At 46.0% G+C, this 15199-nt stretch overlaps 1 protein-coding gene across 1 annotated transcript in view; it reads left to right on the top strand.

The window, feature by feature from the left end:
* Positions 1-14964, top strand: part of LOC123993160 (filamin-C-like) — a 76907-nt gene extending 61943 nt beyond the window's left edge. Inside the window, 9 exon segments of the mRNA XM_046295011.1 lie at positions 1255-1512; positions 1880-2152; positions 2363-2500; positions 3490-3605; positions 4125-4257; positions 4513-4689; positions 9645-9863; positions 13863-14075; positions 14178-14964. Coding sequence (XP_046150967.1) covers positions 1255-1512; positions 1880-2152; positions 2363-2500; positions 3490-3605; positions 4125-4257; positions 4513-4689; positions 9645-9863; positions 13863-14075; positions 14178-14365 — 1715 coding nt within the window. The 3' untranslated portion in view covers positions 14366-14964.
* The last annotated feature ends 235 nt before the right edge of the window (positions 14965-15199 follow it).

Below are 15199 nucleotides of genomic sequence, written 5' to 3'. Positions count from 1 at the left end.
GCATTCAGGCCAAAGAGTTCAATCTTGGTTTCATCAGACCAGAGAATCTTGTTTCTCATGCCCTGAGAGTCCTTTCAGTGATTTTTGGCAAACTCCAAGCGGGCTGTCGTGTGCCTTTTACTGAGGAGAGGCTTCCATCTGGCCACTCTACCAAAAAGACCTGATTGCTGCAGAGATGGTTGTCGTTCTAGAAGCTTCTGCCATCTCCACAGAGGAACTCTAGAGCTCTGTCAGAGTGACCAGCGGGTTCTTTGTCACCTCCCTGACCAAGGCCCTTCTCCCACGATTGTTCAGGTTGGCCTGGCTGCCAGCTCCTGAGTCTTGCTGGACATGCAGACATTTTTTGGTACCCTTCCCTAGATCTGTGCCTCGATACAATAATATCTCGGAGCTCTACGAACGATTCCTTCGACAACATGGCTTGGTTTTTGATTTGACATGCACTGTCAACTGTGGGACCTTACCAAATCACATCATGTCCAATCCATTGAATTTACCACAAGTGGGCTCCAATCAAGTTGTAGAAACATCTCAAGGATGATCAATGGAAACAGGATCCACCTGAGCTCAATTTCGAGTCTCTTAGCAAAGGGTCTGAATACTTATGTAAATAATATTTATTTTATTTTCATAAATTTGCAAAAAATTATAAAAATTAATTTTCATTTTAGGGTATTGTGTGTAGATTGAGGATTTTATTTAAAAAAAATAGAATAAGGCTGTAACGTAACAAAATGTGGAAAAAGACAAGGGGTCTGAATACTTTCCCAATGCCTTGTATTGTACATAGCTAATCCAATAACATCCTACACCTGAACATCGACGTGCAACTGGTACTCCCTGTATATAACCATGTTAGTTTTACTCATCATTGTTATTCAGTATTTATTCCTCTTGTCACTATTTCAATTTTTTTGTTAACATTTTTTCTCTAAATCTGCATTTTTGAAAAAGTACCATTAAATAAGCATTGTTTTTCGAAGCATGTGACAAACACATTTAGATTTTTATTTCATTTTAAACATGGTCACAATGTGGTCAAGTATTACTCTCATGGTGCTGAAGTGTGTTAATATCATCTATAGAATGAACACTACAGTGGTTGTTACCCCTATCACTTGACTCTCAATCAACTTTCATACAGCTTTTTGCTCGCTGCCTTTAAAGCTAAGATAGCTAGCACAAGTCTTCAAGTATAGCTTGTATCTAAGACTAACCAAACACTAACCATCCCTGCTCTCTCTCCACCAATAGGAAACTGGTTCCAGATGGTGTCAGCCCAGGAGAGGATGACGCGCACATTCACACGCAGCAGCGACACGTACACACGCAAGGAGCGCACGGAGATCAGCAAGATGCGGGGCGGCGAGACGAAGAGGGAGGTGAGGGTTGAAGAGAGCACCCAGACGGGAGGAACAGGAGGAGCCAGTCCATTCAAAGATGTTTTTGGAGAGTTCCTGGGCAGAGAGAGTCTGGCTAGCTTCGCTGGGATACCCGCTACAGTCACACCAGGTGAGAATGAATGAAGAAAAAATACAGATTTACTAACACTCAACGGTTGTACTTGTTTTTCTTTTACTGATTTTACAGATAGCGACAATATTGAACAAGGTTTTACTTGCAATGATCATAATCGATATATGGTTGTTTCAACTACACTCGTAAAAGAAAACTGATAACAAAAGGTTTCGTCAGCTGTCCACAGAGGAGAACTCTTTTGGGTTCCTTTCTCTGTGAAAAGGGATCATGGATCCCAACAGTGTTGTATCTGGAACCAAAAAGGGTTCTTCAAAGAGTTCTCCTATGTGGACAGCCGAAGAACCCTTTTTTTCTCCCAGCCAGTCTGACACCCCCTATCCTTCGCTCTTCCCTCCCCTAGGTGAAACCGCTACCAAGGGTAGTATGATGGCCCAGGTTACCAGCCCTGGGGGTAAAACAGAACAGGCAGAGATCATAGATGGAGGGGACAACACCTACAGTGTCCGCTTCGTGCCCCAGGAGATGGGGGCCCACACGGTCAATGTGAGGTATGGCGGACAGCACGTCCCAGGTAGTCCCTTCCAGTTTACAGTGGGACCCCTGGGAGAAGGAGGATCCCACAAGGTTCGGGCCGGAGGCACTGGGCTGGAGAGAGGAGTGGCAGGAGCACCAAGTAAGTAGTCTGACCTGACCCTCTCTGTTTTTGAAAAAAAAACAAAAAAACTGTTGTATTTGTCCTTTCCTTTACACTAACTAGCACTGATTTTGCATACAGCACATATATTTCTGAAGAATGTTTTACTTTCAATACGTGATTTTTTTGCCTACTTTAGTTGAACCAGGTTAATCCAGTCTCTCTCGTTCTCTCCCTCCCTCCCCGTAGCTGAGTTTAGTATCTGGACGCGGGAGGCCGGTGCAGGCGGTCTGTCCATCGCTGTAGAGGGGCCCAGTAAGGCTGAGATCTCCTTTGAAGACAGGAAGGATGGATCCTGTAGGGTGGTCTACATTGTACAGAATCCAGGTGAGATAGGGTAGAAAAACCCCATCCAGCTCCAAGGACCAAAAATTTAACAAAGTATTTGGACAGTGAAACTTTTTTTGATGGGGGGGGGGGGGTCTCTGTACACCAGCACTTTCAAATTATACTATGAGAGTGAGGTTAAAGTGCAGACTGTCAGCTTTAATTTGAGGGTATTTTCATCTATATCGGGGGAACTGTTTAGAAATTACAGCACTTTTGTTGATAGTCCCCTCATTTTTGGAAACCTAAGGTGTTTGTGCAGATTCACTTATACAGTATGTGTATTCAGGATTATCCGTAATCATGGTAGCATCCACATTAATGTAGAAGTGTTCCAAAACATATTCTATTCTTATTTACAATTAAAATGACTCCAAAATGACACAATATATTATTTACCATTTATTTCTCTTGGGAACAAAATAATCTGAAACGCAACCAAAACGAACTGCCAATGCATCCAACAAATGTGTAGAGTCACAAGCTTGATGGAGTCATTGCGTGCAAGGAATTTGTGACCAAATACTAAGCTTTTGACTTCACATATAAGTAAAATTGTCTAAATTATTTTGATTCCCTAAAATGGGGGGGAACATGTGCAAAAAGTGCTGTAATTTCTAAATGGGTCACCCACATTGTATCATTTAAAATCCAAAGAAGCTACATAGCACTAAGAAGCTACATAGCAGTAGGCTAGGCAGTAGTTGGTCTAAAAAGCTACATAGCAATTGTCCCCAGTTAGAGGGATGAGGACACAGTAAGAAACAAACACACTGACTACAAGGTGTCAGTATTTCCCACAGTTTATCAAAGAAACAGATACGCTCTCATATTCAGCAGAGACAATGACAGCTGTTGATCTGATCATACTAAACTGAGATCTTTTTATGTCATTTACCCCATGTGTTTCTCCTTTCCTACTACTAGATTTCAATCAACTGATCATTGTTATTTGTCTCTAACTCCCTGGTTCCGCTGTGTGTCCTCAGGTGACTATGAAGTGTCAATCAAGTTCAACAACGAGCACATCCCAGACAGCCCCTTTGTTGTTCCCATAGCAACGCTGTCTGATGAGGCATGCCGACTCACTGTCACCAGCCTGCAGGTAGGAACACACACACACACACACACACACACACACACACACACACACACACACACACACACACACACACACACACACACACACACACACACACACACACACACACACACACACACACACAATTATGTATTGTGTTAGAACACTCCTCACAAGACCATAATTTAGCATAACAATAGTCACTTGTTGGTCAGGCTTTGTTTGTCCTTGGAAGTGTAACTGGAGGCGTGGGCTATAGCAGTAACCAAGGCTATTTGAATGTGTTGTTGTTTAATGGTGAGTGAGAGGGATGTGGGGTCTTACTTATGGCTATCAATACTGCTCATCACCCCCCACTAGGAAACACATTAACACCTTCTCCCTCTTACACACAGCCAGCCCGGGAATCTCTCGACTTACCTCCTTATTGTAGTTTCATATACAAGATGAGTCACAGTTAAAAACACACATTCTACACACACAAGGCAAGCTTACAGAGCTTTACCAGGCCCTGACCCTGTTTTTCCTTCCTCCTCCCCTCAGGAGAAGGACCTAAAGGTGAACCAGGAAGCGTTGTTCGCTGTACAGTGTAACGGGGCAAGGGGCGTGGTTGATGCTAAGGTCCATACCCCCTCTGGCTCAGCAGAGGAGTGCTACATCACAGACCTGGATAGTGGTAAGATATAAGGATAGGTTCGGTGTTAGACCTCACAGTTATATGGTTCCTTACCCTGAAAGTAGTCCATGGGCCTAGAGAGACTAATTCGAGGTTCGGATTTCTGTACACACTATTCCTAACTTCAGCTAACTACAGCCACCACTAACCAAAATTAAATGGGAGAGATGGGGACAAATGTGTTACTTAATGTTGAATGAAACATGAATTTTATAACATTAGATTTATTTATATCTAATCACTCATATTCCCCAGACAAGAACGTCATCCGCTTCATTCCCCGTGAGAATGGCGTGCACTCCATCGACGTCAAGTTCAATGGCAGCCACATCCCTGGAAGTCCGTTCAACGTGAGGGTGGGGGAGGCCGGACAGGCTGGAGACCCAGGCATGGTGACAGTGTATGGGCCTGGACTGGATGGAGGATCCACAGGTACATACACTACTCTATATCTTCTTATCTGCTACTGACAACACATGTAGAGGAGGTTTGTCATCAATGATTAATATACATACGATATATTAATCATTGGTTGTAATCTGGTTGCAGTGACATCATTTCAACCAGTTGTGCCTATTGTGATTAGGGCTGTTGCGGTGACCGTATTACTGCCACACAGGCTTTCATGAGTCATGAAGGCAGTCAATTCCACATGACCGTTGAGTCACGGTAATTCGGCTTCTCCTGGTCATTAGTAGCCTACCAAACGTGCTAACTGCCTGGTACTCTATTGTCCCTCTAATCACACTGACATCAATTCAAATGCATTCAAAAATCTAATCAAACACTTCATGAAAGCCCATGAGCTCATGTTGCGCAACATTTCTATAGGCTATGCAATTGTGCGAGAAAAAGAGTATGGTGTTCTTTGGATGCAACTCAGCATTCTTTGTCCTCCAAATACAACGAGTAGAGTTTTTAGCAAAAAGTGATGTTTTGGTTTCATCTGACCATATGACATTCTCCCAATCTTCTTCTGGATCATCCAAATGCTCTCTAGCAAACTTCAGACGGGCCTGGACATGTACTGGCTTAAGCAGGGGGACACGTCTGGCACTGCAGGATTTGAGTCCCTGGCGGCGTAGTGTGTTTCTGATGGTTGGCTTTGTTACTTTGGTCCCAGCTCTCTGCAGGTCATTCACTAGGTCCCCCCCGTGTGGTTCTGGGATTTGTGCTCACCGTTCTTGTGATCATTTTGACCCCACGGGGTGAGATCTTGCGTGGAGCCCCAGATCGAGGGAGATTATCAGTGGTCTTGTATGTCTTCCATTTCCTAATAATTGCTCCCACAGTTGATTTCTTCAAACCAAGCTGCTTAGCTATTGCAGATTCAGTCTTCCCAGCCTGGTGCAGATCTACAATTTTGTTTCTGGTGTCCTTTGACAGCTCTTTGGTCTTGGCCATAGTGGAGGTTGGAGTGTGACTGTTTTAAGTTGTGGACAGGTGTCTTTTATATTTACATTTACATTTAAGTCATTTAGCAGACGCTCTTATCCAGAGCGACTTACAAATTGGTGCATTCACCTTATGACATCCAGTGGAACAGCCACTTTACAATAGTGCATCTAAATATTTTAAGGGGGGGGAGGGGGGTGAGAAGGATTACTTTATCCTATCCTAAGTATTCCTTAAAGAGGTGGGGTTTCAGGTGTCTCCGGAAGGTGGTGATTGACTCCGCTGTCCTGGCGTCGTGAGGGAGTTTGTTCCACCATTGGGGAGCCAGAGCAGCGAACAGTTTTGACTGGGCTGAGCGGGAACTGTACTTCCTCAGTGGTAGGGAGGCGAGCAGGCCAGAGGTGGATGAACGCAGTGCCCTTATTTGGGTGTAGGGCCTGATCAGAGCCTGGAGGTACTGAGGTGCCGTTCCCCTCACAGCTCCGTAGGCAAGCACCATGGTCTTGTAGCGGATGCGAGCTTCAACTGGAAGCCAGTGGAGAGAGCGGAGGAGCGGGGTGACGTGAGAGAACTTGGGAAGGTTGAACACTAGACGGGCTGCGGCGTTCTGGATGAGTTGTAGGGGTTTAATGGCACAGGCAGGGAGCCCAGCCAACAGCGAGTTGCAGTAATCCAGACAGGAGATGACAAGTGCCTGGATTAGGACCTGCGCCGCTTCCTGTGTGAGGCAGGGTCGTACTCTGCAGATGTTGTAGAGCATGAACCTACAGGAACGGGCCACCGCCTTGATGTTAGTTGAGAACGACAGGGTGTTGTCCAGGATCACGCCAAGGTTCTTAGCGCTCTGGGAGGAGGACACAATGGAGTTGTCAACCGTGATGGCGAGATCATGGAACGGGCAGTCCTTCCCGGGAGGAAGAGCAGCTCCGTCTTGCCGAAGTTCAGCTTGAGGTGGTGATCCGTCATCCACACTGATATGTCTGCCAGACATGCAGAGATGCGATTCGCCACCTGGTCATCAGAAGGGGGAAAGGAGAAGATTAATTGTGTGTCGTCTGCATAGCAATGATAGGAGAGACCATGTGAGGTTATGACAGAGCCAAGTGACTTGGTGTATAGCGAGAATAGGAGAGGGCCTAGAACAGAGCCCTGGGGGACACCAGTGGTGAGAGCGCGTGGTGAGGAGACAGATTCTCGCCACGCCACCTGGTAGGAGCGACCTGTCAGGTAGGACGCAATCCAAGCGTGGGCCGCGCCGGAGATGCCCAACTAGGAGAGGGTGGAGAGGAGGATCTGATGGTTCACAGTATCGAAGGCAGCCGATAGGTCTAGAAGGATGAGAGCAGAGGAGAGAGAGTTAGCTTTAGCGATGCGGAGCGCCTCCGTGATACAGAGAAGAGCAGTCTCAGTTGAATGACTAGTCTTGAAATCTGACTGATTTGGATCAAGAAGGTCATTCTGAGAGAGATAGCGGGAGAGCTGACCAAGGACGGCACGTTCAAGAGTTTTGGAGAGAAAAGAAAGAAGGGATACTGGTCTGTAGTTGTTAACATCGGAGGGATCGAGTGTAGGTTTTTTCAGAAGGGGTGCAACTCTCGCTCTCTTGAAGATGGAAGGGACGTAGCCAGCGGTCAGGGATAAGTTGATGAGCGAGGTGAGGTAAGGGAGAAGGTCTCCGGAAATGGTCTGGAGAAGAGAGGAGGGGATAGGGTCGAGCGGGCAGGTTGTTGGGCGGCCGGCCATCACAAGACGCGAGATTTCATCTGGAGAGAGAGGGGAGAAAGAGGTCAGAGCACAGGGTAGGGCAGTGTGAGCAGAACCAGCGGTGTCGTTTGACTTAGCAAACGAGGATCGGATGTCGTCGACCTTCTTTTCAAAATGGTTGACGAAGTCATCTGCAGAGAGGGGGGAGGGGGGAGGGGGAGGAGGATTCAGGAGGGAGGAGAAGGTGGCAAAGAGCTTCCTAGGGTTAGAGGCAGATGCTTAGAATTTAGAGTGGTAGAAAGTGGCTTTAGCAGCAGAGACAGAGGAGGAAAATGTAGAGAGGAGGGAGCGGAAGGATGCCAGGTCCGCAGGGAGGCGAGTTTTCCTCCATTTCCGCTCGGCTGCCCGGAGCCCTGTTCTGTGAGCTCGCAATGAGTCGTCAAGCCACAGAGCGGGAGGGGAGGACCGAGCCGGCCTGGAAGATAGGGGACATAGAGAGTCAAAGGATGCAGAAAGGGAGGAGAGGAGGGTTGAGGAGGCAGAATCAGGAGATAGGTTGGAGAAGGTTTGAGCAGAGGGAAGAGATGATAGGATGGAAGAGGAGAGAGTAGCGGGGGAGAGAGAGCGAAGGTTGGGACGGCGCGATACCATCCGAGTAGGGGCAGTGTGGGAAGTGTTGGATGAGAGCGAGAGGGAAAAGGATACAAGGTAGTGGTCAGAGACTTGGAGGGGAGTTGCAATGAGGTTAGTGGAAGAACAGCATCTAGTAAAGATGAGGTCGAGCGTATTGCCTGCCTTGTGAGTAGGGGGGGAAGGTGAGAGGGTGAGGTCAAAAGAGGACAGGAGTGGAAAGAAGGAGGCAGAGAGGAATGAGTCAAAGGTAGACTTGGGGAGGTTAAAGTCGCCCAGAACTGTGAGAGGTGAGCCGTCCTCAGGAAAGGAGCTTATCAATGCATCAAGCTCATTGATGAACTCTCCGAGGGGACCTGGAGGGCGATAAATGATAAGGAGGTTAAGCTTGAAAGGGCTGGTAACTGTGACAGCATGAAATTCAAAGGAGGCGATAGACAGATGGGTAAGGGGAGAAAGAGAGAATGACCACTTGGGAGAGAATATTATCAATATTCTATAATTATATTGATAACAAGTTCAAACAGGTGCCATTAATGCAGGTAACGAGTGGAGGACAGAGGAGCCTCTTAAAGAGGTTACAGGTCTGTGAGAGCCAGAAATCTTGCTTGTTTGTAGGTGACCAAAAAGTTATTTTCCACCATAATTTGCAAATAAATTCATTAAAAAATCCTACAATGTGATTTTCTGGATTTTTTTTCTCATTTTGTCTGTCATAGTTGAAGTGTACCCATGATGAAAATCACAGGCCTCTCATCTTTTTAAGTGGGAGAACTTGCACAATTGGTGGCTGACTAAATACTTTTTTGCCCCACTGTGTGTGTGTGTGTGTGTGTATATATATATATATATGTACACACACAAACATTGATAGATTAGATCTTTTTCAGGTCATTTGCACCTTCCCACATGCCACAGCAGACACTGCCAGTACTCAATTACAGTAACTACCGTGGGTCTCTCTACTCTGGAGCACTCTCTACTCTGGAACACATACATCTAGAGTGTATTGTCAAAAACCTCTCAAATATCACGCCTGCTCCCGCTCACCCTCTCGCGCCAGGCTGCTCATCATTACGCACACCTGTCACCATCATTACACGTCAGTGGAGTCACCTGGAATATCCTTTCTATTTTATTTCTAATTGTATTCTTCATACATTTATAGTATTCTTCATACTATAAAATAATGCCATGGAATTCTAGGTAAATATTGTCTTCTAAATGAACTAGTGTAGCCCACAGCCATTTGGCATAGCCAGATCAGGACCTAACATAAGGACAACTCAGAGTATGCTATTCTGTTCTTCTGAAAGAGACTACATTTTCTTCATATCATGCTTCTTTAGACCTGTCTAAAATAAATCATGGATTTATTGATGTGTAGGCTATATTACATCGATTTATTAGACTTTTCTAAATGTACATGTTCCAAAGGTCTGCATCAATGGCTTGTAGGATATGTGTGGAAGCCAGGAGATGCTAACTGTGTTTACGATAATTAACGGTCAATTACCATTAGACCGACCGTTATTTGCTTGACAATCACCGGCTGACGAAAATTGTGACCACCACAGCCCTAGTTGTGATGCTCTCTTAAAATGATGCATTATGAATGCTAGGGTTCCTCACCATGTAGTCTTTCTCTCTCCCTCTAGGTATAGCCTCAGAGTTTGTAGTGAACACCTGTAACGCGGGGTCGGGTGCCCTGTCCGTGACCATCGACGGTCCCTCTAAGGTGAAGATGGACTGTTCCGATTGCCTTGATGGCTACAAGGTCATCTACACACCCATGGCCCCCGGCAACTATCTCATCACCATCAAATATGGAGGACCCAACCATATAGTGGGCAGCCCATTCAAAGCCAAAGTCACAGGTGTGTGTGTTCGGTGTGTGACGTGTGTGCAGCTTGACTGACAGATCTTGATGAAAAGGATGTTCGAGGTTTTCGGTATAAAACGAGACACTCACTCACACCTAGAAATGTAATGTAATATAAATAACAAATTACGTAAATGTTACTCAGGGGGATTCTTTGTAACTTCACAACAACATACGTAAGTAAAAAAATATATATAATGTATTTGTAAATTGTAAATTGTATATTGAATAGTCACTGACGTCAGTGCTGAAGACTGAGAGCATCCTCTGAAGCACCGGCAAAATGTAGAAAATAAGGCTAGATACTGTATGTTGTTGTGAAGTTAAAGAATCCCCCTGAGTATGAGGAATCTATGTTGTATGAATATCAAATCAAATTTTATTTGTCACATACACATGGTTAGCAGATGTTAAATGCGAGTGTAGCGAAATGCTTGTGCTTCTAGTTCCGACAATGCAGTGATAACCAACAAGTAATCTAACTAACAATTCCAAAACTACTGTCTTATACACAGTGTAAGGGGATAAGGAACATGTACATAAGGATATATGAATGAGTGATGGTACAGAGCAGCATACAGTAGATGGTATCGAGTACAGTATATACATATGAGATGAGTGTGTAGACAAAGTAAACAAAGTGGCATAGTTAAAGTGGCTAGTGATACATGTGTTACATAAGGATGCAGTCGATGATGTAGAGTACAGTATATACATATGCATATGAGATGAATAATGTAGGGTAAGTAACATTATATAAGGTAGCATTGTTTAAAGTGGCTAGTGATATATTTACATAATTTCCCATCAATTCCCATTATTAAAGTGGCTGGAGTTGGGTCAGTGTCAATGACAGTGTGTTGGCAGCAGCCACTCAATGTTAGTGGTGGCTGTTTAACAGTCTGATGGCCTTGAGATAGAAGCTGTTTTTCAGTCTCTCGGTCCCAGCTTTGATGCACCTGTACTGACCTCGCCTTCTGGATGATAGCGGGGTGAACAGGCAGTGGTTCGGGTGGTTGATGTCCTTGATGATCTTTATGGCCTTCCTGTAACAACGGGTGGTGTAGGTGTCCTGGAGGGCAGGTAGTTTGCCCCCGGTGATGCGTTGTGCAGTCCTCACTACCCTCTGGAGAGCCTTACGGTTGAGGGCGGAGCAGTTGCCGTACCAGGCGGTGATACAACCCGCCAGGATGCTCTCGATTGTGCATCTGTAGAAGTTTGTGAGTGCTTTTGGTGACAAGCCGAATTTCTTCAGCCTCCTGAGGTTGAATAGGCGCTGCTGCGCCTTCTTCACGACGCTGTCAGTGTGAGTGGACCAATTCAGTTTGTCTGTGATGTGTATGCCGAGGAACTTAAAACTAGCTTGTGGGGCCCCCGTGTTGAGGATCAGCGAGGAGGAGATGTTGTTGCCTACCCTCACCACCTGGGGGCGGCCCGTCAGGAAGTCCAGTACCCAGTTGCACAGGGCGGGGTCGAGACCCAGGGTCTCGAGCTTGATGACGAGCTTGGAGGGTACTATGGTGTTGAATGCCGAGCTGTAGTCGATGAACAGCATTCTCACATAGGTATTCCTCTTGTCCAGGTGGGTTAGGGCAGTGTGCAGTGTGGTTGAGATTGCATCGTCTGTGGACCTATTTGGGCGGTAAGCAAATTGGAGTGGGTCTAGGGTGTCAGGTAGGGTGGAGGTGATATGGTCCTTGACTAGTCTCTCAAAGCACTTCATGATGACGGAAGTGAGTGCTACGGGGCGGTAGTCGTTTAGCTCAGTTACCTTAGCTTTCTTGGGAACAGGAACAATGGTGGCCCTCTTGAAGCATGTGGGAACAGCAGACTGGTATAGGGATTGATTGAATATGTCCGTAAACACACCGGCCAGCTGGTCTGCGCATGCTCTGAGGGCGCGGCTGGGGATGCCGTCTGGGCCTGCAGCCTTGCGAGGGTTAACACGTTTAAATGTCTTACTCACCTCGGCTGCAGTGAAGGAGAGACCGCATGTTTCCGTTGCAGGCCGTGTCAGTGGCACTGTATTGTCCTCAAAGCGGGCAAAAAGTTATTTAGTCTGCCTGGGAGCAAGACATCCTGGTCCGTGACTGGGCTGGATTTCATCTTGTAGTCCGTGATTGACTGTAGACCCTGCCACATGCCTCTTATGTCTGAGCCATTGAATTGAGATTCCACTTTGTCTCTGTACTGACGCTTAGCTTGTTTAATAGCCTTACGGAGGGAATAGCTGCACTGTTTGTATTCAGTCATGTTGCCAGACACCTTGCCCTGATTAAAAGCAGTGGTTCGCGCTTTCAGTTTCACGCGAATGCTGCCATCAATCCACGGTTTCTGGTTAGGGAATGTTTTTATCGTTGCTATGGGAACGACATCTTCGACGCACGTTCTAATGAACTCGCACACCGAATCAGCGTATTCGTCAATATTCCCATCTGATGCAATACGAAACATGTCCCAGTCCACGTGATGGAAGCAGTCTTGGAGTGTAGAGTCAGCTTGGTCTGACCAGCGTTGGACAGACCTCAGCGTGGGAGCCTCTTGTTTTAGTTTCTGCCTGTAGGCAGGGATCAGCAAAATGGAGTCGTGGTCAGCTTTTCCGAAAGGCGGGCGGGGCAGGGCCTTATATGCATCGCGGAAGTTAGAGTAACAATGATCCAAGGTTTTACCACCCCTGGTTGCGCAATCGATATGCTGATAAAATTTAGGGAGTCTTGTTTTCAGATTGGCTTTGTTAAAATCCCCAGCTACAATGAATGCAGCCTCCGGATAAATGTTTTCCAGTTTGCAAAGAGTTAAATAAAGTTCGTTCAGAGCCATTGATGTGTCTGCTTGGGGGGGGATATATACGGCTGTGATTATAATCGAAGAGAATTCTCTTGGAAGATAATGCGGTCTACATTTGATTGTGAGGAATTCTAAATCAGGTGAACAGAAGGATTTGAGTTCCTGTATGTTTCCTTCATCACACCATGTCCCATTAGTCATGAGGCATACGCCCCCGCCACTCTTCTTACCAGAGAGATGTTTGTTTCTGTCGGCGCGATGCGTGGAGAAACCCGTTGGCTGCACCGCCCTGGATAGCGTTTTCCCAGTAAGCCATGTCTCCGTAAAGCAAAGAACGTTGCAGTCTCTGATGTCCCTCTGGAATGCCACCCTTGCTTGGATTTCATCAACCTTGTTGTCGAGAGACTGGACATTGGCAAGAAGAATACTGGGAAGTGGTGCGCGATGTGCCCTTTTTCGGAGTCTGACCAGAACACCGCCGCGTTTCCCTCTTTTTCGGAGTCGTTTCCTTGGGTCGCTGCATGCGATCCATTCCGTTGTCCTGTTTGTAAGGCAGAACACAGGATCCGCGTCGCAGAAAACATATTCTTGGTCGTACTGATGGTGAGTTGACGCTGATCTTATATTCAGTAGTTCTTCTCGACTGTATGTAATGAAACCTAAGATGACCTGGGGTACTAATGTAAGAAATAACACGTAAAAAAACAAAAAACTGCATAGTTTCCTAGGAACGCGAAGCGAGGCGGCCATCTCAGTCGGCGCCGGAAGTGTATTCAGTCATGTTGCCAGACACCTTGCCCTGATTAAAAGCAGTGGTTCGCGCTTTCAGTTTCACGCGAATGCTGCCATCAATCCACGGTTTCTGGTTAGGGAATGTTTTTATCGTTGCTATGGGAACGACATCTTCGACGCACGTTTTAATGAACTCGCACACCGAATCAGCTTTTCGTCAATATTCCCATCTGACGCCATACGAAACATGTCCCAGTCCACGTGATGGAAGCAGTCTTGGAGTGTAGAATATGTTGAGATGGGGAAAACAGTAGCCTACAGGTTAACAGTGTTGTTCTAAGTAGCCACCCACCCTCTCATAAAAACCCCCATTCATGGTGCTCTTGTCTGTTCTGAGGAGGGGAGGTTTTAGATTATGTAATGTCTGGTTTGAGTTGTTACTGCAGCTCTTTTGTAACATTGTAACCTCCCTCAGGTACCCGTCTGTCTGGTGGTCACAGCCTTCACGAGACGTCCTCGGTCCTGGTACAGACGATTACTAAGACGTCCAAGGTAGCAGGAGCGTACAGTACCTCGTCCTCCTCAAAACTGACCTCTGACGCCAGCAAGGTGGTGTGTCGAGGCGGCGGGCTCACCAAGGCTCTGGTCAGACAGAAGAATGTATTCCATGTGGACTGCAACAAAGCAGGTGAGAAGAACAGACTCGAGGAATATGTAACACACACACCAATATGTAACACACACATACACACACTTCTCGAGTACCATTCCTAACCCTCCCCTCTTCCAGGTACTAACATGTTGCTTGTGGGAGTACACGGCCCCAGGACGCCCTGTGAAAAGGTGTACGTTAAACACATGGGCAACCGCCTGTACAACGTCACCTACACTGTCAAAGACAAGGACAACTACACCATTATCGTCAAGTGGGGGGATGACAGTGTTCCTGGCAGCCCCTTCAAAGTAGCTGTGCCCTGAAAGAACTCTGTTCTCCAACCCTTGAAATCTCACCCCTGACCCCCATTTCACCGCCACCCTGCTCCGCTGCACGACTGTAGAACAAACCTCCTCTCCCAATATGCACAAAAAACATGCAAAGAAGTTTCTCTCCCTATAAGTAAAAAATGCAATTTCAACCTTTATTTAAAAATTATTAACTCTAACTGTTACTGTTTAGAGAAAGTTGTCTGTGACTAGTGACTATCATTGTGAAGCAGAATTCACCAAGCGTTGGATTGTTCACCCACAAATAGGGAACGTGAGCTGGGTTTAGACTGTCGTGAGACAGGTTAGTTTTACCCTACTGATGATGTGTTGTTGCAATAGTAATTCTTTGCAGAGTTGGAAAGAGGGCACTCCTATATTTTGCCATTAATTGTTTCTGTAACCGCATGGGCAGTCCGCCATCTATCGATCTCTATGTGGACTGTAGACGTGTTCCAAGTCATGTTGTTCAAAGTATTTTGATTGGTCCCAAGACCCTGTTCGACCAATAGAAAGGGATTGTTGTGTAGCAAAGGATGGCTTAATGTGTGAATGTTATAAACTGAAGATAATTTGCTATCAAACAGTATTAAATGTCATGTGGTTTGTATGCTTAAATAAAGAGAAACATGTCTTTTTGTTATATTAACCTATATTTTTTGGTAAACTTTGCAGATATATATGCATTGACAAAACACAAGTGTTTTTTTTAGTGATTTTGACTGAATGCGAGTGTCATTATGAACATGCCCGGGGGCTTTTCTAGGATTTCTAAACATTTTGGGCTGAGCCCAGAGCCAGTAGGGGGATCCGGGGGCATCCTTCCCT

The sequence above is a fragment of the Oncorhynchus gorbuscha genome, linkage group LG02 (genome assembly GCF_021184085.1).
Source record: "Oncorhynchus gorbuscha isolate QuinsamMale2020 ecotype Even-year linkage group LG02, OgorEven_v1.0, whole genome shotgun sequence".
In the NCBI taxonomy this organism is placed as follows: Eukaryota; Metazoa; Chordata; class Actinopteri; order Salmoniformes; family Salmonidae; genus Oncorhynchus; species Oncorhynchus gorbuscha.
The sequence above is the reverse complement of the archived record's forward strand: the minus strand, read 5'-3'. Positions and strand labels throughout refer to the sequence as shown.